This window comes from Pyrgilauda ruficollis, unplaced genomic scaffold, assembly GCF_017590135.1.
Source record: "Pyrgilauda ruficollis isolate IOZ18807 unplaced genomic scaffold, ASM1759013v1 scaffold2, whole genome shotgun sequence".
In the NCBI taxonomy this organism is placed as follows: domain Eukaryota; kingdom Metazoa; phylum Chordata; class Aves; order Passeriformes; family Passeridae; genus Pyrgilauda; species Pyrgilauda ruficollis.
Window position 1 is genome coordinate 30,261,091 of NW_024519206.1, and position 25,821 is coordinate 30,286,911.

A 25,821-nucleotide genomic window follows, 5' to 3' on the forward strand; every position below is an offset into this window, starting at 1 on the left:
AGCTGATTCAAGATCAACACCACTTTGGCATTTCAGAATTGTGGCGTATGGGCTAAAAATCTATATCACATAGAATTTAAGTGCTTCATGGTGCTAATCCCATGATGCTGCCTTGCAGAATTCTGCGTTGCCCCCATGTCATAGGAGTGGTGGCTGGGGCACTAAGGGCCCAGCAGATCACCCTGGCTGGGATAGGAGAACCCTGCACTCCCAGCATGCAGCCCTGCTCTCAGTACTACCGCAGACAGCAGCCTCTTGGGATGTGCCCTCTGTGTCAAAACTTTCCAGACCGGTTGTGTTTTTATTATATTAACATCACAGATAAAAGCAAAGCTTTCGTCTTTCAGGGATCAGGCCATGCCCTGAAGTTCAGTTCTGGATCTTGGCTTTTCTACTGGTCAGGGATGTTCTCACCCTGAATGTTTTACTCTCCCTTTTAGCTAAAATGTGTAAGTGTTCACATAGAACATATAACATACGGTACATGCTACCTTAACCTCTGGCAGTACCATGCAAGTATCCATGCCCACCACTGACTCCTAAACCTGGATAGTGCTGGCTTTGCTACACATTGAAACAAAATTACATGATGAATGTATTACATGTGGCATCAGAATCTGTCCTTTAGAGGACAAGTAGGTTGAGTTCAATAGAGGTTAAATCGTAATAAATTCCATCCACTCAAGTATGAACATCCCACTTAAAACTCTGCAGAGCAAGGCAAACACCTCATTGTCTGTGCTTTAGCCTCTGGCCGGAGTGGCATTCACACTGTGAATTATATGCAGATAATTATAGCATGTATCTTTTTAGAACAGTTTCCATAAGCAAAGAAATTGCAGGAATGGTGTTATTCATCAGATACAAGCAGGCCATTTTATTTTCTTTTCAAATGTTCTAGTTGGAAAATTATTCTGCACTGTTGCCTGAGCTCGGTAATACTGCTGCAGGGATTTACCTTGTTTTGTTTGATTTGGGTTTTATTTGCTCAGCATATACTGCTTATGACCCAGGTTCTCACTTGGTAAATACTGGTGTGATGAAGTCCACTTTGTGGATGTACTTAGATCCCCTATATCTCTTAGCGCAAACAAAAATTTGTGCATGAGGGAGAAAGCTGCACTGAGGTGTTCTGGCTGATACTCTGACAGCCATATTAACAGAAGCAGCCCTCTTTATTCCGCTCTCCATATTGTAACTAACTCATCTCATCTACAGCTACTCTTTACTGGTTGGAGGATGTGATGAGGGGACCAGTGGTTTTGCATGTAGCTTAAGACATTTTTGGTAGAGAACCACCTAAGTGCTCTCTGCTCACAGTACAGGGGAGAAAGGAGGTCCTGGGGGACCAAGCTGAAGCCCTTTCAGAGTTTGTTGTGTTAGGGTTTCCCTCTGCAGCTTCACAAGCAGGGAAGCTCTTTCTCTTGACTATTTTCTTCTGCCTCCTTGCTGTCTTCTGAGCTGTTTCCAATGCATGGAGCACTATGGTGAACCAAATCAACAAGCTTTCCTGAGCTAAAAATACCCTCTGTCCAATTATTTATTTATTGTCCTATATCATTTGTAGCTTGGATCAACTCTTTGGCATGGTTCCCTGAGAGGTCCTATGGGAGTGGGAGAGGGAGAAGTGCAAGAGTAACAATGCCCTCTGACTGCTGCCTTAGTCTTGACCTAGTAAGCAGTGAAAAAGTCTGTCTTTCTCAAGACAGCTGGCCCAAGTTCAGAGCTCCAACACTTGTCTGATCCCAAGAGAAGCACATTCAAATGAGTGCAGTTTGTCTTAGGGGTTGTTTCAGCAAGCTAGGCTGTTTTATTGTATGATCTGACCTGTGCCAAATTGCGTAGAGTCGGTCAAGGGCACAGGTGGCCAGGAGAATGCCACCGGGGAAAGCTCCTCATTCCAGTTGTCCTTTGGTTCAGGTGTAGAATAAACACTGCAGCTTTTGCATTGGGCCTGTCTTGAGTGTTGGGGCAGATCTTTGCTGGTAACCTCAGAGATGCCACAAGGGCATCAGGTACATTTGGGGACCCTGAAGACCACAGCAGGATGACTTATATGTTTTTATTTCTGTGAGCAGGCTAAACTGCACCTGCTCCTGCACTGGGTTGGAGTACTCTCCAAAATCACACTGTTCTAAAGATCAAATATGAGATGCCTAAACTGAGCATCCAAGCTGAGGTTTTGAACAGTCTGAAAATCTGTAATTACTGGTTTTTCCTTGGTTGTAGGATAATATTGCTTAAAATTCAAGATGCCCTCTGGGATGACTCCTTGACTTTTCCAGTCAGTTCAAAGACTCTTCATCCTTGTCCCCAACAGCAATATATTTTCCAGAGCAGACTAGCCATATGACAGTATTTATAACTTTCAAAATGTGACCACTCCGCAGAATAAAAACCTTCCCATGACTCTGATAATTTGTGATCCTTGTACTTGAAGCAGACATCAAATACAGATTTGAAGTACGAACACAATGCAACAGTTAAGTTTGAAACTGGAACAGAAACTAAAACAGAAAATCCCACTTAGAATTTCTAAAGCAAGTGTTAGGAAATTCAGAAATTCAAAATATATAAAAAGGGTCAAGCAGCTTAGATGATGTACTCAGAGCCTGTCACAATGTTCCCATTTACCAGCAGTTGTCGCTCTGATTCCAAACACTATAATGTTTCTCTAGATGTATAATGAGAAATAACTGAGGAATGTGAATGTACAGCCTTGCTTTAAACATGGTCCAGAGTATTTAATCTGTTATCACTGTAACTCCTAATGCTGATGATTGTACTGAGAAGTACCACATGTTCAGTGAATAGTTTTGATGATTGGTAAGTGTGTTTTTATCACTGTCATTACGTTGTTTTTCCTACTAATAAAGCATCAGTTGTTCAGTAAATCTTCAACAGGTGTTGTCTTTTGTTACTAGAGCTGAAACATATTTCCAGCTTTTTCAAGAGTCTTTGTTATTTGCTTTGCTGCACCCCAGTTTGTGATTGGTGCTTCTGTGAATTATGGCTCTACAAAAGTACCCTTTAATGTATTCATTTCTCCAAGTTAAAAGAATATCATTCTTTCAATATGGAAAGCTGTGCAGTCAGGCTGGGGTTGCATTGTGCAAACAATGAGATAACAGCCTCCTTTTGCTCCCACTGAAGAGCAAAGTGGAGCTGAAGGAGCCTCTGGAAGGGATTGTAAAGTTTTTTACCACATTGTCTTCTATATAATTCTCCTTTGCTCTATATTAGCATAACTGAGAGATGTGTTCATTTGACCCCTGTAGGGATAGCACATAATATAGAGAATAACTGTATGAGTACAGAATTTTTCAGGGTTGTGTCTGGTGTTTTTCTTCAGAGCAAGTTTGAATTTTCTCATTCATTGCAATCAAATACAATGGTGGTAACTTTTTTTTTTCAGTTCCTCTAGATTTAATAAAGCACAGTAATATAATTTCAGGAGGGGATTAATTTTTCTATCGTGCTGTTATAAATATTTGGAATCTCAGTGGTGCTCTGTGTGACACCTCTTCCTTCCCCACCAGGCAGAAGTGGATTTGAGTGCCAAAGATGAATATGCCAGAAAATCTCCTGAATCTGTCATACTCCCAAAATGTCAGAGTGGCAAGAGATGTGTAAGCCCTGGAGGTTCAGTTAGACCTTAAAACCTGAATATGTAGCTTAAGGGGTCTTTCAGGAAGCCCCCTTTCCTCCCTCTGAGCTTACAAGGAGACCCAATGCCCCTGAAAGTAATGTAAAATAGGTCCTCAGGAAAATCACCTTTGGTGATAGCTGGCAGCATGCCAGTTTCAGTAGTGTTCAGTGGAACTGTATCAATGTCCTCTCTTCAGGAAATGAGTTGTGTCGCTGATGCAGAAAACTTAGTGCTACCTATGTACAAAAGGCTCGTATTAGAGCTTTTCTATACAGAAAGTGATTGATGGTTATTCCATCACTCTAAATTCTGGTACATCTCTGTCCCTGGGAAACATGGCATATTCCTACACTATTGCCATTGGGTCATGACAGATAATATTCTTGTTTCGTATGAAGCTGATGCTTAACTTACTGTAGTGCTTTTAAGATAAGTGAGCAACAAGTCTTTGCCCTGTAGTTATTTTTCCTTTCCTTCATGGAGCTTTCTTCTTTCCTCCACAGTTTGTCAAGGAACAAATAACAAGCTGACCCAGCTGGGACATGTGGAAGACCATTTCACCAGCCTGCAGAGGATGTACAACAATTGCGAGGTGGTACTCAGCAACCTAGAGATTACATATGTGGAGCACAATCGTGACCTCTCTTTCCTGAAGGTTAGTGTTCATGACCAATGGGGCCTTCTCTGCTGCAAAACATCCTACTCCATTTTTTAAGTGCAAGGATCGGCTGATGATAAAATTCCGTGGTGATCCAAAAACATAGCTAGTTAAGGTCAGAGGAATCACAGCCTACAGTCTAAGCATACCTGTAGGCTGCAGGGTGCGCTCGACCCTACTAAAGAAATCAGTTACTTTGAGAAATACCTTTTCAAGCACTTGCCAACCTGTGCTGGGTGCCATGCAGATGGGTTTCTTCTCATTTATAATTAGGATTACATCCTTACCTATTACCTCACTTCTCAGAGAGGAAAAGGCTTTGGGGTGCTGTTGGGCAAAGCAGAGCACACAGTGAGTGGCAGATTGTGAAGTGTGGAGACCTTTTCCCTGCCCTCCAAACTGCGATCCCTTCCCCTGCCATAGTGGTGAGTCCCTCTCCAGCCTGAAGTGCTCACACCCTCAGCAGGCAGGCAAGTCCTGTGCAATAACTTCCCACATAGATTCTTGAAGTGATCTTCAAGATAATCCCCTGTGATTGACACATGGACTACTCCCATCTCAACATTTGTTTTGTGCACAAGTTCATGGGCAAATTAAGGCAAGCTGAGGAGGGAGTGAAGAGAGGATGGATGTTAAAATAGAGCCACAGCATGGGGAGGAGCCATGGCTGGCATGGGGACCTCCAGGTTCTCCACCAGCAAGCAACAAGCAATATCAAAAAATGTGGTTTGAACATATGGGTTACAAATATGACAGTATTGCTATTCTTCTTTCTCAAACACAACCTGATCAGGGATCTCAGGGTTCCAAGGAACATAACGAGTCTCTTGAAAATTTACTGGTAGTCTTCATAGAAAAGGAAAATATCCTTAGTAGCCTGAAGGGTTTTCACTTGCAGTGATTTTTGTAGGGGATAGAAATGCATATGTTTCACAGTGCAAGACAGGAATAAACCAACATGCAGGAACAGTACTTCACTTGTCTTTTTATCCTGTAAAGATATATATTTACAAAGGAGAAGGTTGCATAGTATTCCCCTCTGATGAGCATGGGAAGCGGCGTAGAAGAGACCATGTAAAAGCCTGAATCAGGTGGCATCTGTGTGCTGCCAGTTGCTGAAGGCTAGGCAAGTATTTATGGAAAGCATCACACTTAGTCATTTCATACATGTTTGCCCTTTCCCCTGCATCTCTTAGTCAGCCCCACATATCCTTACTTGGGGACAGAACTAGGGGTATGCTGGACCTTTGGAATGACCGTCACTGCTGAAAGGTTGATTTTATACATGCTTAACTACCAAGGTTTTGCATATAGTCCCTTTTTCTTCTTGGATTTATTAATTTTTAATGAGATTAGGTGGTCTCTTATCCCTTAAAATTGAAAGATGGTGGATTGGAGGAGTTGGAGGAGGAAAGCCATTATTGAAGAGTACTGTGGATTAAGCACCTTGTTTCTTCTGTTGCTCTCTCAGACAATACAGGAGGTTGCAGGCTATGTGCTCATCGCCCTTAACATGGTGGATGTCATTCCCCTCGAAAACCTTCAGATCATCCGAGGCAATGTGCTGTATGACAACTCTTACGCCCTGGCTGTTTTATCCAACTACCACATGAATAAAACACAGGGACTCCGACAGTTGCCAATGAAGCGGCTTTCAGGTGAGACACGGGCAAGAAGTGAAGGCACCTCTAAAGCCAATTCAGCTGTCAGGTTATTGGTTTTCAGCATCTATTGGAGATTGCCTCTCAAAGTCATAGGCCATCAAAACCCGCTTTAAAAGCAAGGATCTGAATGTAGTTTTCTAATTGTTTTCCTGCTAGCCAGTCTTCTGCAAAAGACAAAGAAAACTCATCAAGATTCTTCTTTGTTCCCGAAACTGGCAAAGAAGCATCCCTTTGTTATTTTGTATTATTTGATTCCAGTACATACATATGGATATTTTCTGTTAGATCCCTGTGGTAATTGGTAATATGTGTGTCTCACATGGTCTCTGGCTGGGCACACCAGTAGTGCCTACTCTGCTGACTGCTGTGGGCCCCAGAGGTGGCCCCAGGCAGAAGACTGCACGTCGTGGCATCTTGGTGGCATCTGAGAAAAGCTGACTCTGCAGAACCTGTCGGTCTGATCCAGGTGTTAGTTACACTGCAAGGAGTGCTGATGCCCTGCAGATTGTTCCTTTCTCTCAGTATCATGTGACTGAGGTGGAGAAAGATGTAATTTATTTCTGTTTCTTTAGACCAGAGACATTTTGGTGATGTCTCTGGAGCAAATTAGGGATTTGCTTCACTTAGCAATTATTTTTTTCTTTAACAGAAATTCTCAATGGAGGTGTTAAAATCAGCAACAACCCCAAACTGTGCAACATGGATACTGTTCTTTGGAATGACATCATTGACACAAGCAAGAAACCTCCCACAGTGCTTGAATTTGCAAGCAACCTGTCTTCTTGTGAGTATTAACTTAGGAAAAGTGCTATGTGTCCCCCTCCATTTCAGAGAGTAAAATGAACAGCCCATCTTTCATGCAGTGGGTTCCTGGTCCAACAATTTCTAATGAAGGTCACCCAGCTCTGTTCCAAGAGAAGTGCTTTCATTTCTGCACCATTGGCCTAAGACGTAATTTTTCATTACAGTTAGGTCCTTAACTCATAGTTCAGCAAAGTTCTTGGGAATGTTCCTCTTGATTTAATACAGTACCATGCATATGTGCTCAGCTCAGAAAAATATGCATTCATTTGCTTTCTAGTGATCTTCTGTTTACATTGTAAGGCCCTGGTCTAGAAAAACCATATGGGTAGCTTAATGGAGTTACTTGAAGCCTTTTTAGAGCTAAGGCCCAAGTGATGCCATAAAATTCTCCTGTTTTGGGCTGCACAGATTACTCTGGCAAAAGTATTAATAAACAGGTAGATAAATCTGATGCTTCAGATCAACAGGGAGATGAGGGGATATTTAAAAGTTTGTACAGCATATGCTTAGTGCAGGCTCAAGCTAATCCTTCAGCCTTACAAGTCCCTCGTAAAATCCCCAGTCATTTTACAGAAAGGAGGGTTTATTTTCATTTCTGAGCATTTCATTTCTGGCACTATAAATTGGCAGGAAAACATATTTTCTTTATCTTCTTCCAGTTGCATAATTGCCTGAGAGCTAATAGCCAACTTCTGTGTTGACTTATTTTTCTATGGAGCCCTGGCGTAATCAAGGAGTTGCAAACTATACATGTCAGCACAGGAGTTTGGCTCTGAACACCACAGAAATGTTAACCTTTAACTTTTCAACTTAAAAAAAAATAAAGTTCTTTGGTCCCACACTAAATCAATCAACTCTTGGATAACTATTGGCATTTGTTCAGCTATTTGATGGCTGATGGGGGAAAGGAGAATCACATGCTGTTAGTGGGAAGAAATACTCGAGTAGGAAATGTCTTTTAAATGTAGTGAATTCCACATTAATCTGCTAAGACAGCCTTTTAATGCATTAATAATGATCCTATACTCTAAAACAAGTTGTTTCTCTGGGACTTTGCTTGTCATTTAGAGAAAGAAGAAGAAAGAATAGAGCAAGGAGGGAAGAATGGGAAAGAACCCAGCACTGAACCCTCGAGGTCAGGCAAGGGGTCTGTCCATTGTGCCCACCTCTCCATTAATCATCCATCTGCAGCATAGTCCAGCACAAGGAGTATTTTTGGCACAGCATGGGAGGAGGGCACAAAGCAGACAAGTCAAATTGCTTTGTGGTCAGAGTAGCTGGCAGTTGCCTGTGAATCCAGTTGGATTTGTTTTCTTCTTAGAGCTGCCTGGTTCAGAAACACTGATTTACATGTGGCCTGTGGTGAGCAGCTGGCACATGCCTGAATTCAAGCCAGTGGTGACTTGCCATTGCATGAAAACCCCAGCAGAAGGGCCAGCCGGGCAGTAGCTGAGATTCCTGTTCCTGGGAAAAATATGCCTCTTTCGTAAGCCAGACTGGCTGGGTAATGTGCTCGCTTGCTCAAAGGTGTGGAGGTGGAGAGCTGCACGTAGGAAAGCAGAGGTGAACAAAGGACAACGACTTCAGCTCTCAAATTTTTTGAGCACTGTTATGTAGGTGCTTCCTACCCTGGTTTATCAGGAAGGAAATCTCAAGTCATTGTTTTCTGTTGTTCATGGTATCTTGTTATTTTCTTCATTTACAGAATATTATACTCTCTCTTGTGTTTTAGGTCCCAAATGCCATCAGAACTGCACAGAAGACCACTGCTGGGGTCCTGGTGAACAAAACTGCCAGACATGTAAGCCTGCAGATTAGTTAAGAAATAGCTTGTGTGATCTAACATACATACTACATTTCTGTCTACTGAAAAACTAACCATATTATGCAAGTAGGAGGCTTCCTTGATACTAAGAGAGCAGCAGAAACATCCATTTACAAGTGCCTGAGATTTTGCAACAGTTTATTTTTCCTAAAGTAAAGGTTGAGGAGGAGCACCATGACAATTACTTTCACTACTTTTTTTTTTTTTCCTTTAAAAAGTGGGGAAATACACTGGGTTTTGTTTTGTGAAAAGTTTGGTGGAAAACTGCTGATCTAGAAATAATGCAAATGGAATCAACATCCTACATTCAGTTTTCCATTGCAAATAGTCACCTGAACCTAAGTTTTTTGTCTGCAAATATCAAGCCAAATTTGTGTGACTTAGAGCTTGAGGAAAGAGGAGCATATACCCTTCCTGTCTTCACTTAGTGTATGCTTCAGCTTTTGTCAGTTTGGCTCTCGGGGTGGACAGTGGCTGTGCATACAAAGCCCTTCCTGGGTCAGTTCCTGCAGCTGAGGCTGCACAGCTGTCCCAGGACCTTGCGAAACCTCAGGTCTCAGCCCTGCAAGCTTCCAGCATTTACAAACCCGCGCTGGAATCAGGAGGTTGATGAGTGCATGAAACAAAATCTTTTGCGGGCTCTTGCTTGCCTCTCCAGGCATTTGAGAATCTGGCCAACTGAAAATGTATCCCACATTTCCATATGTGGGAAAGTTTGGGGGATACGTCTCTTTCTTCTGGAAATGAATGTGGGATATCTATATGAAGTAAAATTGTTTGATGTAATATATGTCTCCAGCAGGAAACTCGAGTCAATAGTTATCAAAGTGATGAGGTGCTTTATTCCCCTGCTAATTCTTTTGAAAAAAATTGTATCAAAATGCTGTTCATGTAGAACAATGTGCCTTTTATTCCCGTTTCTAGTTGAATGGAGGAGTTGCTATCAGAGAAGCTAATGCATACTGTGGAAATAATCTGTTTCCTTGAAAATATATTACCTTACTTACAGGTCTACAAGAAAAAATAAAATAATACAGTTTGGATACAGAACTGTGTAATGGAAAAAGAATATATGATTTTGAAAAATCGCTGTTGTATACCCTGTAGCTGGCTATTTTTTGAAATAATATTCTGTTAATTAACAACCATGGTTTTCAGACTTACAGGAATTTCTGATAATATTGCTACTCATTTGTGCCAACTGTGAAGTTGATAACAGTTAGCACAGTGCACAGCTGAAACACTCAGGATGCTGTATGAGGCAGAGTAGCCATCAGGTTCTTCTGGCACCTTATGCCAGACTTCATGGATCAGGTTTGGTTTTTTTTTAGAGAACAAAATAATCCCATTTTGGGTATCTGGTACAAAAACATGCTAGCCATTCATTTGTGTGTTTTTAAAAAATTGTTCTGATTATCCTTTTCTCTGCTTTGATAGTCAAATGGAGAAGCTTTCCCAATATTCAACAAAATGTTGCAGGCAGTTTTTGCTTCCCTGCAAAAAGCTGGATCAGGGCCAGTTCCTTCCTTTGGGTTGTTGCACTGGTGCAAACCCTGAGGGAGTTGTGTAATGAAGATAAAATTTGGCCAAGGATTTGAACATTAAAGAAAAATAATTCAATGTGCATATGAAATCTGCTTGCTGAGTGAGTCTCCTCTATCCCTGCAAATTTTGGAAATATTTTAGTGCATTAAAGGGACATTTTACAGCACCACGCCTACGATGCATAGTTTCCAGTTATAGTATGGAGTCCTGGCAATTCTGTCACATTGTTTTTCCCAAAGTTAGCACCATAATAATAAATTTTCTCAATTAAATGGAGACAGATGTCTCCATGTCTCTGTTGCCCAGCTATAAGATGCAGTGACTGTCACAGAGTTTTACTTGGTCTAGGCATTGGTGCAACAGGGTTGTTCTTTCTAAGCAGGACATATTTCCTGGCTGGGATCAGAGTTCTTAGCACCTCATAAGAGCCAAGATAATTACAGGCTGAACATGACCCCTTCTTACCACCACCCACACTTGCTCTCACCCCTCCCAAACTTTGGCCTCAAATGAGGACAGAACGTCCCATGAGGAAAATCTAGCACAGAACCTGCACCAGACCTTTTCTCCGTATTTCTTGATCTCATTACAGCAAGTACAGCTGATGTTTTTCATTTTTTCTTGTATCTTCCAGTAACAAAAGTCATCTGTGCTCAGCAGTGCTCTGGTCGGTGCAGGGGAAAGGTGCCCAGCGACTGCTGCCACAACCAGTGTGCCGCAGGGTGCACGGGGCCTCGGGAGAGTGACTGCCTGGTAAGGATGCTGCACCACCACCACAACACGGCGAGCAGGGCTTTCACCTTCATGTCCTCTAGACTTCTTCAGCCCCAGAAGGCCCCCTGAGGGATGCTGACCTGGAGGGTGCTCCAGGGCTTCCCTGCATGGGGGTTGGTGGGAGGGAAGATGACATGAACTTCACAGCACCCTGAGCTGGTCTTTACTGACTCTGCCCGTGGACCTTCCTAGTGTGTTCCAAACCAATGCTAGTGCCTTTGACTGCCCAGTGAGCTCAAAGTTGTTGCAGAGCATCTAAGTGTTTGCTGTAGGCAACTTGCCCACATGAACAGGCCCACAGCTGCCCCCACGGTGCAGCAGTTATCCTAGTACTCCAAAGCTGTAATCCACAGCTTTGCCTTGTACTCCTTAGCACTAGTCAGTAGTAATATTGGTTTACTAAAGCAGGAACTTGTAAGGGAAATAAAGAAGTGATGGATCTTCATTTTTTTGCATTTCACCAAACTTCACGTGTGAAATCCAGGTTTTCCTTTCTGCTTTTAACTTGCCACAAAAGCACTGTACTTGGGGAGCCCTAGGGCAGTGAAGACAGAAGAAACTTTAGGGAGTAAAGGTCCCATTGCTTTTCCACGAGAATTTAAGGGGTTTGCTGCATGCCATGGTTTTAACTCTTCCTCATGTTTGCTTTATACTTCATTGAGAATTAAGTGACATCTCAGTAATCACCACAGAATTCATCTGACCTGGATTTTATTGTTGTTACCTCTATTCCTGATTTCCTTTTAAGATGGCTATGATCCCCTTACTGGCTCACAGGGAAGACAGTTACTCTCTCTCATCTGGAAAGCTAGGGGAGAAGAAAGGGAAAAAGAGAGTCATTATTAATTTAATGCAGATTTAGATTGGAAGAACCAACTTGCCCTTCATAAATGCCTGCTAAATTGTTCATTACCTGCAGCCAAATATAATGGCTTGAGTTTAATATTTAGCCAGAAAAGTCAGTAATTGGCAGGAAAGGACTTGATTTGATTTAGGTTATTAAAAACTGGCCAAGAAAAGTACAGTTTGTCTTGATCTGGTTGCTGCTTGTAAGGGAAAATTTTTCTGTCTAAGGTATGCAGATTTGCTTCTGTTCCCACGTGAATCCCAGCAGCTCTCCACCAGAGTGCCAAGGTTTCTTGTTCAGAAAAAGAAAAGTTCATGGTTTCTTTTAAAAAAAGTTACTGAACTCCATTGCCCAGCCTAAAGCAACCTTTCAACTTCAAAGCCTGAGGGACCATCCCTGTAGCTGCTTGGGGTTTCTGTTAGAGCTAAGCAGGAAGCAGATGAGGCCATCAGACTGTTTTGAAGACCTGATGTAAAATTGTTGTCGCTTTTTAAGGAAAAGGTAGTTTAATGGGTGCTGTTGTTCAATGACAGGCATGCCGCAAGTTTCGGGACGATGCTACTTGCAAGGATACATGTCCCCCATTGGTCTTGTATAACCCCACCACTTACCAGATGGATGTGAACCCTGAAGGAAAATACAGCTTTGGAGCCACTTGTGTGAAGGAATGTCCACGTAAGTTCATTTCAGGTTGCAGCCTTAGAGGAGGTGGGGCGTTGGAGAAAAAGGGGGAAGGGTCCTATGTCATCCCTCTGCATTTGTGATCAGGTGAAAAAGCACTTGTTTTCTTCAGTGTCTGTGGCAGCTGAGAACAGGTGACAAAGTGAGCCTCTTGAAACAGTCTGCATCCATCACCTTTCCTGGTTTTAAATCTTTGCGTTTTGACTTCTGAACATTTTTCTCTTGGTGAAGAGAAAGGTGTCTTCTAAAAACCATTAAAACAATGGCTATATGGGATCAATGCTATGGATTACCGAAGCATTGTCAACTCTTAACTGGTTCTTAATTAGGACTGTTAAAAGTAATTGATTTTAACACTCTGTCTCAAGGAGTGTGGTCATTGTTTTCTCTGCAGATGCTTGCTTTTCCTTTCTTGCTGTTACATTTCTGTATTTTTTTTAATCCATCAGGACTTTAATGTGGTTTCATCCTTCTGTGACCTTTCCCCTCCCTGTAAAATGGTGATAGCACTGTATGTTCATCTACCTTCAAATGATGTTTGTGATGTTAATTCCTGTACTTTCCTGAGGGTGGCAAAAGCTCAAAACCCTTTTTTTCTTACAAGTCTTGAAGTGCTTGTCTGGCCCTCAAAGCATCCCTCTTGTATTTCAGTCACCTTTGTATCCTTTTTTTTCCCAGACAACTACGTGGTAACAGACCACGGCTCCTGTGTTCGCTCGTGCAACGCTGATACTTACGAAGTGGAAGAAAATGGCGTTCGGAAGTGTAAAAAGTGTGATGGGCTATGCAGCAAAGGTGAAAAAAGCGTGGAATAAACCAGTGAGGCTTTGGGATGATAGAGAACTTACTAGGAAAAGTGCAGGGAGTTCTGATCTTGGTTAAGTGCAAACTCAGTATAAATCAGATCCAGTAATACTTTGCAGATCTGACAAGAGGTTTGATCAGGAAGCATGACTGTGGAGCATGCTCTCCAGGTGGGATAAACCACAAGTACAGTAGATAAAATTGTGTGTTGTGTGCATATATATCTTGCACACCAGCCTTCTCCTCCATTTGTCCTTCCCTGTGCCTCATCAAGGGGAATGGAAATGTGACAAAGAGAGAAGGGAATGTGCTAGAGCTTGTGTGCAGAGATGCTCAGACCAGAGCTGCACAGCTGGGCAAGCAGGAAGCAGTTATCCTGTGGCACTTTCTGAAAAGCAAAAATAGGCAAAAGATCTATGAAACTCATCTTAGAGTGGCTGGTTTGACTATATGGGAATTCTTCCTGAACTTGTGGCACCTCCGTGTTTCTACCCTGCCATGTGACTGGGCTTCACTTTTGTCCCCCCTAACTTTTGTCTCTCCTTTAACAGTGTGCAATGGCATTGGAATAGGTGAACTTAAAGGGATCCTCTCCATAAATGCCACAAATATCGACTCCTTCAAAAACTGCACCAAGATCAATGGGGATGTCAGCATTCTCCCAGTTGCATTTCTAGGGTGAGTTACCTGCTGGCCATCAAGCACTGAAAGAAAAAGGCTAGGGAAAATCCAGGCTAAGCTGTTCTTTTCCCAATTTCTCATTATGTTTGTTTCAGTGATGCCTTCACGAAGACCCTACCTTTGGATCCCAAGAAATTGGATGTCTTCAAAACAGTCAAAGAAATATCAGGTTAGCAGTGAATTTAAGCTGAGGTGTTTTTTGACTGATACTGCCAAAAACACAAATGGGGAGGAGGGGAATTTTTTAAGCACATGAGGAGAAGTGCATGCAAAATGTTTCTTGTCTCTGAGCTAACAAGGGTCACTCTTAACCAAGGTGGTCAGCAGCACATTGCCAGCATTACTCCCACATAACCCATACTGGTCCTCCATCCAAGGTGTGTGGTTTGGCCAGAACATCCCTTCTGCTGAACTGGCAGCCCTAGAGAAGAGTAAAGTCGGTGGAGATCCTCAGCCACCCAAGAAGCCTGTGATGATGTAGAGGCGTGCCACTCCAGCTAAAAAAAGCCAAGTGTGTTTCTATTTGTGGAAAACCTTTCAGCAGCTCCTTAGGGAAGCGTGCTCAGTGGCTTGCGTCATCCTTATGGAGACACCCCCTCCAGCCTGATGAGCTCTTCTTTGGGCTGAATGTGTCTCCATGAGCACAAAGCAGCCAGCAGAGCACTCAGCCACCATCTTGCACCAAGTATCAATTAAAAGTAATTGTGTTCAGCCCATTATGCAATGAATGTAACATCAGGGCTGGGTCTACAGACACAACTCCACTTCTCCTCTCTCACCAGTATGGTTCCCCTTCAGGGTAGTAGTGACTAACTGCAGAGCTTCATATAGCAGCCTGCAATTTTCCACATTCTCCCCTTCTTCCCAAACACCTCAGCTGAGTGAGGAATTCTGCTTGCCTCAGAAAATGCACTACAAGTAGCTGTTCTGCTCTGTTTCTGCTTTTCAGTTTTCCTCTTCCCTGAGGTCAGCTGAAAAATGAGGTGGCATGCTGCCTTTCTCCCACAGATCCAGAGTCTGCAGCTTCTCAGCCAGGGTATCTACTGGCAAGAGCCATCATTGCTGGTGACTCGGTGTGGCAGGATGTGCAGCTCACCGACATGCTCTGTTGCACTCCTAAGCCCTCATGGTGGGCTGAGAAGTAAACTGTTTATTAAACAAGGTTTAAAAATATCTCCTTGCTCCCTAAAAATGTCATGTTAGACTTTGAGATCCTTCAGATAAGCATAGGGAAAGTACAAGTGCCTTTTCCTGGTGCAGGGTTTGCTACAGGAGAAGGTTCTGCTGCCAGTACTAACAGTGAGTTTATTTCCATTATGGTTATTTTTTAATCTTCTTTTCCTCTTGCAGGATTTTTGTTAATTCAGGCCTGGCCTGAGAATGCTACTGATCTCTATGCTTTTGAAAATCTGGAGATTATACGAGGCAGAACAAAGCAGCAGTAAGTAAATCGTGTGCCACAGCCACTCTAAGAGAAACCCTGTTTTGAGCTGCTCTTGTCTGAGCACACCAAGGTTGCAAGCAGTGTGAGACTCAGGTGTCCCAAAACTGATGGAAAATGGGGCAAACCCTGCAAGGAGTAGAACACCATCCTGGGAGCAAAGACCCTCAGCTCTGTGCCATGTATGGAGGGCTGCCCTGAGCCTGCTTTCAGGACCAGGGTTTCCCCCACCATCCTGAAAGCACAAGCAGAAAGTGCTCTTTACAGTCTGGAGTAGGTCATAATGTGATCAGAAGCACTATGGGATTTGAGGCAATTGGGCAGTTGTGGATGGAGGCTGCCAAGCAGTGCAGACATCAGCAATGCTTCCAAATGCCCTCCCTCCTAGGCTTGCCCCAGGAGGAAGAGTGACTTGGTGGACAAGCACAAAATAATAGCTGCTTTACCTACAACCATTGTTCCACATCATTTACTTGTCAGAACATGTGTGTCCTGACAGTTTTAGCTTAAAAAACCCTTGCAAAACCAAATGTATTGCAGTTGTATTGCAGTATATAAGAGGCATGGTATGTACATGGCATTAAGTTTAGAAGGCTGAGCAGAACCTTGCTTGAAGAAAATGCAGTTCACAGCAGGACGCATTTGACAACTAAAAGAAAAACATGCTGAGTAAATCCTGCTTACTAATTACCTTTCTTGCATGTTTTTTCTATTTGTCCATCTCCATTTTAGTGGCCAGTATTCTCTTGCCGTTGTTAACTTGAAAATACAGTCCCTAGGGCTGCGCTCCCTCAAGGAAATAAGTGATGGAGATGTTGCCATTATGAAGAACAAGAACCTCTGCTATGCTGACACCATGGACTGGCACAGCCTGTTTGCAACTGAGAGCCAGAAAACGAAGATTTTACAGAATAGAGATAAAAATGAGTGTGGTAAGTGAGTGCTGCATTCCTGCTCACCATCAAAGCTCGTGCTGGAATTCAAAAGTAAGCTTGCATTTTCATGATTCAAGCAAGGCTTTTTTCTCCATGTTCCTCTGGCTACAAAATTCATTGGTGATACTGCTTTAATAAAAGTGGTGAGGAAAGAGTGGGATTTTTTTTCCCCCACCAAAATGTGGACTTTGTGGTGTCCAGCAAATCAGGAGCTTCTTCACTACTATGAACATAGTGAAGCCATGTCACTTAAAGGACACAAAAGCTAACTCATAACACTGACTTTTTTTAACAAGGTTGAAGCTGTTGTTCAACCATACTGCTATTGACTGCAGTGGTCTCTGGGCCAAAATCTAATTATTTCTTTTTGCAGAATATGAATTTGTTGTATTTTAGAAATTTGTCATAGAAATACAGAATGGTTTGGGTGAGAAGGGACCTTTAAAGGTCATGTAGGCCAACCCCCTGCTGTGGGCAGTGATGTCTTTCACTAGACCAGGTTGCTCAGGGCCCCATCCAATCTGACCCTGAACTTTGAGGAATTAGGCATCCACCAGTTCTCTATGCAACTCAGTGTCTCACCACCCATTGCAACTATGTCTTCATTGTATCCATAAATCTATTTACTCTTTCTATTTAAAAGCATTTCCCCATGTCGAGTCACTACAGGCCTTGTTAAAAATTGTTACAAGTGCACTTCAAGTACAAAAATGCCCCAATAATGTTTCCCCAGAGCTGTCTCTTCTCCAGGGGGGACATCCCCAGCTCCCTCAGCCTGACTTAACTTTATTATACTTCTGTTAAGCTGCCACAGAGGAGATCATTCTTATTTTGAATGGCCAGAAATCACTGAATTTCAGACTTTGGGATTTAGAGAAGCATGATTACTCCTCTTCCACTCTACCAGAACCATTCATATCTGTTTTGGAACAGGCTGGGGAAACCGGTTGGTCAGATGGAGTGAGAATGGAGAGTTTGACCTCTCTCTTACCTTGACATTCATGTCTTTTCTTGTCCCTCTTTCTCTCTCAGCTGCTGCCAAGCATGTTTGTGACCCCCTGTGCTCAGACATAGGCTGCTGGGGCCCAGGGCCCTTCCACTGCTTCTCCTGCAGATTTTTTGATCGTCAGAAGGAATGTGTTAAACAGTGCAACATCCTGCAAGGGTAAGGTGTCTCAGGGGTGCTCTAGGTTTTTGTGATGGTGTGGGGGCTTTGGTTTTTAAAATGCTTTGTAGCTAGAAAGAGAGCAAGAAGCTGGATCTCTGGTTGCATGGGATTGGCCCAGCTTGCAGAGACATTGTGTGAACACAGCACCTAGCTAAGGTACCTCTCCTGCCCCATTCACTATTGCTTAGGAGTTTGCTCCTGACATGGTGACTGCTAATAAAACATCCCCTTAAGCCCACAAGGAGACTATTTGGAGGCCCAAGGACACCTTGGGCTTCCTTCCCATAGGAAAGAAAGGAGTTTAAAGCTCAGTCTGTGGCTGTCATGTCAAGTACACTGTGTGAGAGCCAGAGCCATTTAGAATCTCTGGGAGCTCCGTCATCCCCAGAGCCAGGACTTCATTGCTTGATAGACTTCTTTCCTCTTGTATTTGCTCAGATAAGCAGCTCACTCTTGCAGTTTGCAAAGCTGCAGTCAAGGAAGAATGAACTTTCATCTGAAAATGACTGAGAGCAGCAATTTCAGACAAAATTATTGCCTCAGCCTCACTCAGGACATGGAAAAAATATTGCTGCCTTGTGTGTCAATTCAACAGGTGATGTAGGTGGAAAAGGCATGTCTAGCAGCAAAATTACAAAGTCTGACTTTTAAAGTTCCTGAGTATTAACCAATATGTCAGGGTGCTAAGGCCTCTGATGTTTGTATTTCTCTAGTGGTTTACAGTGCAGCTGTCTTTTTTTTTTAAAGTGAATTCCCTCTAGCAGCTATTATAACCTGAAGGGCAGATCAGGGCATTATTTTGTGTCAAATGATGGGTAGATTTAGCTTAATTAATAACACCATTACTTGAAGTGGAACAGCTTTATTGCTATTAAAACCATCTGTTCCCAACTTTCATATTTTAATGATTCATCGTGTGTTGTAGAGAGGACATGAATTTAATTATCAGTACCTTGCTGTTTAACTTTCCTAATTATTATTTGTAGCCTTGGAATTACTTGAACTGTTTTTGCTGATCTCTTTGCATCAATACCATTTAAAAGCCTCTAGAAATGGTTGTGAGTATTCTGTGACATTAGCTTAAAAGGGAAAGGAAACTAATTTGTAGTGTGCAATCTGGAGTGCCATGTGTTTCACTGTCAACCAAATTTCCCTTACTCTTACATCCTGGTTGCACTGAGCAAGTGCTACTGGTGTAGCTAAGAGGGTCCCTCCTCCTGTCTGAGCATCATCATCATCATCTCAATCAAACGTGGAAAAGTCTGGAACAGGAGAGAAGACCACGATTTATCACTTGCTATTATTTCTAAGGTTTAATTGTTTCTCTTTTTTTTGTTGTTGTTTTCCAGGGAGCCAAGAGAGTTTGAAAAGGACTCCAAGTGCCTCCCATGCCACCCTGAGTGCCTGGTGCAAAACTCCACCATGTACAATGCAACCTGCACTGGACCTGTAAGAGCAGATTCATCTTAGCAAACCTGAGCCTCAGATCACATATTAATATGTATTTCCCATGTTCAGATAATCCTGAGGTCTCATTTTAACCCTATTTGAGGTGAAGCAGAGAATGGAGGTAGTTAGAAGTCAAGATCTTTGGGCAAGGGAGCAGGATAGGAAACCTCAGGGTGTTATTTTCTGACAGGTAATCCACAGTCACAGACATTGCAGAGTCTTTAATATTTTTTAAAATATTAAATTTTGTATTTTAAAAAAATACTTACTTTGGCAAATATGGCAAAAATTTGAGTAACATGTAACCACTCAAAGTTGGTGTGAAGACATTAGAATCAAACTCAGATCTTAATTACAAAAATCTAGTTCTCTCTTTTTTTTTTCTTTTTTTTTTTTTTTTTTTTGAGATCAAATCTCTTGCTTCCATCACAGGTCCACCTCTGTGTTATTTAGCCCAACTCTTTAAACACCTCTTGCCACCACCAGCAGCCTCTGAGTGTTTGACCCTTGCTCATTGTTGTGGTTTAGGAATGGTACTCCCCAACTTAGTACTCCCACTGGGACTCTCCAAATGACAAGCCACTCACTCCCTCCCTGCCTTCCCCTGTGGCAGGCTGGAGAGGAGGACTGGAGGCATAAGAGGGGAAAATCATGGATTGAGATAAGAACAATTTACTGGAAACGGCAATGAGATAAGAAAAGCAGCAGTAACAGCAACATTAGTAACAGTGTACAAGAAAGGTGAAAGATTCTGATGTAATTGCTCAGAACCAGCATTACCCCACTGTTCCCTCTACCATGCTTGCTCAACCAGAAGGAACCCCTTCTCCCCAGAAGAAACTCCTTCCCCCTGCCCCTGGGGGAAGGAGGTATAAATGAGGGGGTATAGAATAATCCCCATGTCCTAGCCATGCCCCTCCTGGCTACTGCAAAAATTAACCCTATCCTGTCAAGAAGAAGGACACCCATCATCAGTTTGAAGAGTCACTGCTCAGTAATGTGAAGCATTTCCATCCTCCCTCCTAGCACCATGGCCTCAAGGATGCTATTTACATTATAAACTCCTTTAGGAGTGACCCCCTGTTCCATATTTGCCTAGCATCTGCTAATCAGTCTATTATAGTAGCCCTTAGACATTACAGTGATTAAAATAATCTTCCTATAGCATGTCTTACTTTTGTCCCACTGCAACCAGCACTATGGATCTGGTCTGGTTTTTCTCCACAGTAGAATTTGGCCCACAATTGCTGGTTCCCCTGCTTTAAAATATTGAGGTCATTCATGGTGCTGTTACAGTCTTAATAAAAACAGCTCTGTCAAAAATGGCCTAAGGCAATGCCTTTAAATACAAACTAAGTGCTTTTCAAAGTGGAAAAAAAATACATGGACTCCTTGGGTTGCCTTCATCATCCTATGCTTCTTCCTAACAGAGGAAAGAACCTGTGCTGAGAAACCAGAAAAATAATGATTTGATTCCTGTTTTTCAGGGAGGTATCAGGAGGTCTATATCCACTATTTTAAATTATGTGACAGTAGATTGCACCAGGTAGCAACCAATCTGTCTGCTTTTCAGCTGGTCCCTTATCAAGGTGTCATTAAATTCTTCCCCATTTAAAATGCAAAACACAAGTTTTTCAACCAGACAGAAGGCAGAGGTGAAAAAGAAGCAACATTGTAATGCAAGAAAATATTAGCTTTAAGCAATAGGAACTGTCTTTTGTATGGTCCATCCTGCAAGAGGAATTGCTTGCAAGAATATCAGGTAGCAAGGTAATAAAACCAGACAATGCTGAAAACTTTCAGCAGTAAAAGGCATTTAGATTTATCTTCTGAATTTCTTCCTGATTAGGCTGATATAAGGGCATTATAAACAAGTTTTTTCTCTCTGCAGGGCCCTGACAATTGCATGAAGTGTGCCCATTTCATAGATGGCCCTCACTGTGTGAAATCCTGCCCAGCAGGGGTTCTGGGTGAGAATGACACCCTCGTCTGGAAATATGCTGATGGGAATAATGTTTGCCAGCTCTGCCATCCAAACTGCACCCGGGGGTGAGTAAAACCTGGGACTGAATAGTGACAGGGAAGAAAAGAAACAGGGAAACAGCTTGTCTCGAGCTCTTTCTCCTCCTGACAGTCCCATGTCAAACCACTGAGAAGGACTAGCAGGGAGCAAGAGAGATCAGGAGGACATGATTAATGTAAGCAGAGTGTGGCAAACTTTGTAAGTAGGAAAAGATCAGTGGTACTTTGTCTTTATGCAGAAGGAAAGAAAAAAATAGTTTAAAGAGTTTGAAACAGGCTTGTTTGATAACTTGAAAGAATTTTACAGGACTCACCCACCAGTGATGCACCCTTTTTTCCCTACCTGGCTTGTTGATGTGTCCTCTGGTTTTGAGAGGAACATCAGTGACATCTGGTGGATGCTGGGTTCCCAGAGCCCATTTTTCTGTGCACCTTTCAACTTTCAGGAGGGAAATCCCAGTGATTTCCTTTTTTTCCTTCTTTCCATGTGCTAGTACTTGGTCTGAGTTTAAAGCCTTGTGAGTGTGGCTTTTCTAACAAGAATCACAGTAAATCCAATCTATATCAGCCAGTTTTTCCTCTTAAAAATGGTTGCTTAAACTGCAACCTGCAACAAGGTGTAATTGTTTAACCTACATCACAAGTAGTAATGGTCTTGTCTCCTGATTTCCAGCCTACAAAAGACATGGGATGCATGGGAAAAGGTTTTAGGGTTTGAGAGCTGGTTATTGGACTGTGATGCTTTCAGAGCAAAAAGCTCATGTTTGGTGTATTTTCCTTCACAGGCCTCTGCTTTTTACTCTGCAAGTTTGTCTGATCCAAAATCTTTCTATAATAAGCCCGTAATAAATGTTGCAAGAGTGGAATTGTAACATACTCAGACCAACCATCACATTGTATATTAGCTAATCCAACTGCCAGTTCCCCACCTTCATGGGAAAAAGGAGCTGAAGGGTGGAATCAGCAAGGAACAGCCCTTTCTAGTGCTCGTAGTGAAATTCAGTGCAATGGATTTCAGACAGTAGTTATACCAGCTTGCTGGATTTGCCATGATTTACAGCTATGGCCCTTGCTTTTTCTATAGCCACAGACAAGGCTTATCAGAGCTTCCCACTGCAAGCCCAGGAAGAAATTTCCTCAGTTGAAAAGGGATGATAATACGGTTGCTCTTTATTAATTTCTTCAGTAGTCCCTACTGATACGAACTGGCCACAGTGGTCTGATATCCTCCTTCTAACTGGCCACATGGAAATGCAGCTGATTAGTGGAATAGTGTAATGAGCAACCACATCTGAACAAGGCTTTTTTTTCACTGTGCAGCCTCAGTAGTGAGATCAAACACTAGACTCAAATGCAGATTTGGAGAAGATAATTTGCCAGACAGGGATGTAAAACAAGCCGCACAGTGGCTCTTAGTGCACAAGCATGTTCCCCAAGCAGAATTGATCAGAGAAGTCAATTCCTGCCTTGCTTTAGCAGTGGATGGGGGAACCACAAGAGTCAGGCAGAAGATGAGGTTACAGTAAGGAGACTTTTTTAAAATGAGGATTACCCAACATATGCCTCAGTGTATTTAGCCATGTGTTATTAAGGCAGAATATAAAATGTAGTATCAATTTCATCTTTCACATGAAAGAAGCTGGGCTGAGTTTGCATCAGTTACATTGTGAACATGCTCAATAGGCCAATTCAAATTGATGCCCAAATGTGGCAGATGAAATAGGCTGTATCCCTGAAGGGCTCAAGAGAGCTGGAAGGAGGTAGTGTTGCAATATTTGCTATACAGATGAGACATCTGTGGCCATGGATGAGTAGGGAGCCGGTGTCAGGGTTATAATATGGGAACGTGCAGTCAAGCACAGCATTGTCCCTCTGAAGACAATCCATCAGCAATGCCATTTCTCTTCACACCTTTCCCTCATTTTGCTGTGGGAATGGATCTGTTCAGCAGTGGGTGGAAAACATCTGCCTCACAAAGCTTTTGCATCCTTAGAAACCACTGTCTCAGTGATTCCTGCATGACAAGAAACAACAACTTCATTTCTGTCCCTGTCCAATTTCACGGCTAGAGCCCACAAAATCTTATCAGCATGATTAAGTGTGCTGACTTCAGTAGTCAGTAGTCATGCAAGCAAAGGTTTCCAGGATCTCTCTCTGTTTTCCTTATTTGAAGAAGCTTCAAGTAAAAGACTTCTCTTCCCATCTGAGTTGTGTCAGGAATTTCATTTTTTCGCTTTAGGTATGCGTACTGGTTGTACATTGCTTCTTTTGCAATGCCATGAAGAATTCCTTTGGGTCTCATTTTCTTTGCTGAGTCCATTTTTCAGCCTTCGTTAGGAAACAAAATGAAGGATGCTTTCTCCTGCTTAGCTCAAAAGACCCCTTCTCTCCCAATTCTCCTGTATTCTCTTGGGGATTTTGTACACAAGCTTCCTTTTGCCCTGCCTCTAGTGCAGCTGAGAATATATGCTACAATAAAGAAAGCAACATCTCAAAAGCCCTGGAATTACCCCATATGTTCATCAATTAAAGACACTCACCATCTTAATTAATCTGATCAGTGTTGAAGGATTTCCCTTGCCAGTCTCACAAAGTGCAGGAAATAAACTCAAACACAGCCACAGGGGTGGATAAGCATGGAGGAGAAGAAGCCACCACTGTAGCCAATACCACTGGCTGGCACATCCTGCCTCCATCCACAGTTGCTATCAACACTCTGTGTCTCACCAGTCTTCATTTTAAATGCTAAGGGATTCTTGGGGAAGATGAGAAAGTGGCCAGGGGATCTGAGAGGGAAGGCTGCAGAAACACAGCACAAATTCTATGCCTTTGTCACTCTTGGAAGGTTACTTAGAAAGAAGGGACAAAGTAAAATTTTTGTAAAGTTTTAAAAGACTTTAAAATTGTTTTCCATTTCTTTTATGATTGTGAAGTAACTTAGGCTGTTATAGTGTGAGTCCCCTCTGAAAGGCCATCAGTCATAACAACTTGACTGCATTACATCAAATTAGGAACTATAGGTTCAAGGAAATGGATTTAGGAAATAAACAGCTGTGTGTGCACCGGGACAAGTAATATTTACATAGACGGGTAAAACATGTAGTTCAGGAAGAAGTAGTTTTCAGGAGCTGTACACAGAACTAATTTTCCAATAAGTAGAGAAATATATCTAGGCCTACACTGCTGTTATATTCATCTCATATATCCATAAGTTCTTGAGTTACTTCATAACATAAGGTCACATTTGTCTTTTTGGTTTCTGTAAGCAGAAGAAAAATTACTTAGGAATGGAAAACATGATTGTTTAGATTCCATAAAATCTGGGTTACTTATGTAGGGTGGCATCATAAAATTCCACATTAAGAAAGACATGTAGTCCTGGAGTGATAATTCTTATGGTCTTTGTTTCTTCTCTGACTTGTGAAATTAATCAGAAAACCAAGTGGGATTTGAAAAGCACAAGCTGATTTCTGTATTTCTTCCCAGAAACTTTTATCCTACAAGATTTGATATTGATGGATTTGTGTGGGAAAAGGAAGGGAACTGATAAAAATCTCCAGTTCTCCTGCCTCTACTTTGATGTGTAAGAGAAGAACTGGTCAGTCATTCCTCAGACTCTAGCTACAATCCCCTCAGCCAGTTTTGTTTGCTGTTAGGAAGCACATAGAGAACTTGAGGTCTTAAAGTAGCATGGCAAACCAGAATTTTGAGGAAGACGTCCTCTGAGGGACAGTAGTTATATTCTGAAATTAGGTGAAGTCTTCTAATTTCACATTCTTATCAAGAGCAGGTGCACGTGTTTTGTTGCATTACAAATTCATATCTGGGAGGTAGACCATGACTGGATGAGGTCTGGAGTCCTAGATCAGTTTTCCACTGAGCACCTGAAAAGAGAAGCTCAAGGCAAGATCTGCCTCCCATGATGATAAGGGAGCTGGTGGCTCTGCTCTGCACATGCAGCCTCTCTGTGCTTAGTTGCACAACTGAGCAAACAAAGCAAGCTGTATGCTGGTAGGAAAGCTAACGAGGCTGAGGACCTGAAAGCCGGGAATTGGTATGCACAGCACTTCCAGCATGTCCAGGACACCAGGATGCACATTCTTGCATGGGAGCCCAGTGAACTTACAAGACCTTCCAGATGCTGGGTCTTGGAGCACTGTGTTGGCCCAGAAACAAGACAAATACACAAGGGAAGATCCGAGTAATGAAAACAAACAAACAAACAAACTAAAACCGAGTAAAATGAGTAGTTGCTTCACTTCTTCCTTCCCCAGACCTAGTCCAAGTTACGAGAGAAGATGTGCAACTCTACCTGGCATTTTGAAATTTTTTTTGCTTCCTCCTGTCAGTGAGAGGGATTCCAGAGCAGTTTTCCAGGCATGGGCTCACTCCTTACCCCCTATTTGACCTCCTCTGGAATTGTTTTGGGATGATCCATTTTCTTTAAGTCAGCGCAGGGAGCGGATACCACAAACTGGACTTTACTCCTTTCCTGTGCTCTATTTTCTAGAGGTGATGTCACTCTCTCAGTAATGCTCTCCTTCCCCAGTAGACACCACAAAGACCACAATTCCCATGAAGAGCATACATCTTACAGCCCAGCAGCACCTGGGGAATGCACTGTGCCTCTCACACTCATTAGACCATCAAGTGAACACAGTCACTGTGTTTTCATCTGTGGTTTTTTTTTCACTGTGCTGCCAAAATTTTGAGCATTTTAAACTCAAATGGAGGGTGAATGACTTGCTAGTAGAGTTCCTGGCTCCCTGGATAACGATTGTACCTGTTTACATTGCCAGTAATATAAGACTTTGGATTCTAAAGGAAAAATACCATGGACACATGCCAACAAACTGTAGCCCGAGAGAGTGCTA

The 25,821-nt window shown here is 42.4% G+C and overlaps 1 protein-coding gene across 1 annotated transcript in view; it reads left to right on the forward strand.

Moving 5' to 3' along the window:
• EGFR (epidermal growth factor receptor) overlaps window positions 1-25,821 on the forward strand; it is a 157,022-nt gene that overhangs the window by 104,941 nt on the left and 26,260 nt on the right. The window contains exons 2-15 of the mRNA XM_041466395.1: window positions 4,153-4,304; window positions 5,779-5,965; window positions 6,621-6,755; window positions 8,508-8,576; window positions 10,780-10,898; window positions 12,300-12,441; window positions 13,126-13,242; window positions 13,803-13,929; window positions 14,028-14,101; window positions 15,283-15,373; window positions 16,106-16,305; window positions 17,341-17,473; window positions 18,826-18,925; window positions 20,817-20,974. Of these exons, the coding sequence (XP_041322329.1) occupies window positions 4,153-4,304; window positions 5,779-5,965; window positions 6,621-6,755; window positions 8,508-8,576; window positions 10,780-10,898; window positions 12,300-12,441; window positions 13,126-13,242; window positions 13,803-13,929; window positions 14,028-14,101; window positions 15,283-15,373; window positions 16,106-16,305; window positions 17,341-17,473; window positions 18,826-18,925; window positions 20,817-20,974 (1,804 nt within the window). The remainder of the gene's footprint in view (window positions 1-4,152; window positions 4,305-5,778; window positions 5,966-6,620; window positions 6,756-8,507; window positions 8,577-10,779; window positions 10,899-12,299; window positions 12,442-13,125; window positions 13,243-13,802; window positions 13,930-14,027; window positions 14,102-15,282; window positions 15,374-16,105; window positions 16,306-17,340; window positions 17,474-18,825; window positions 18,926-20,816; window positions 20,975-25,821) is intronic.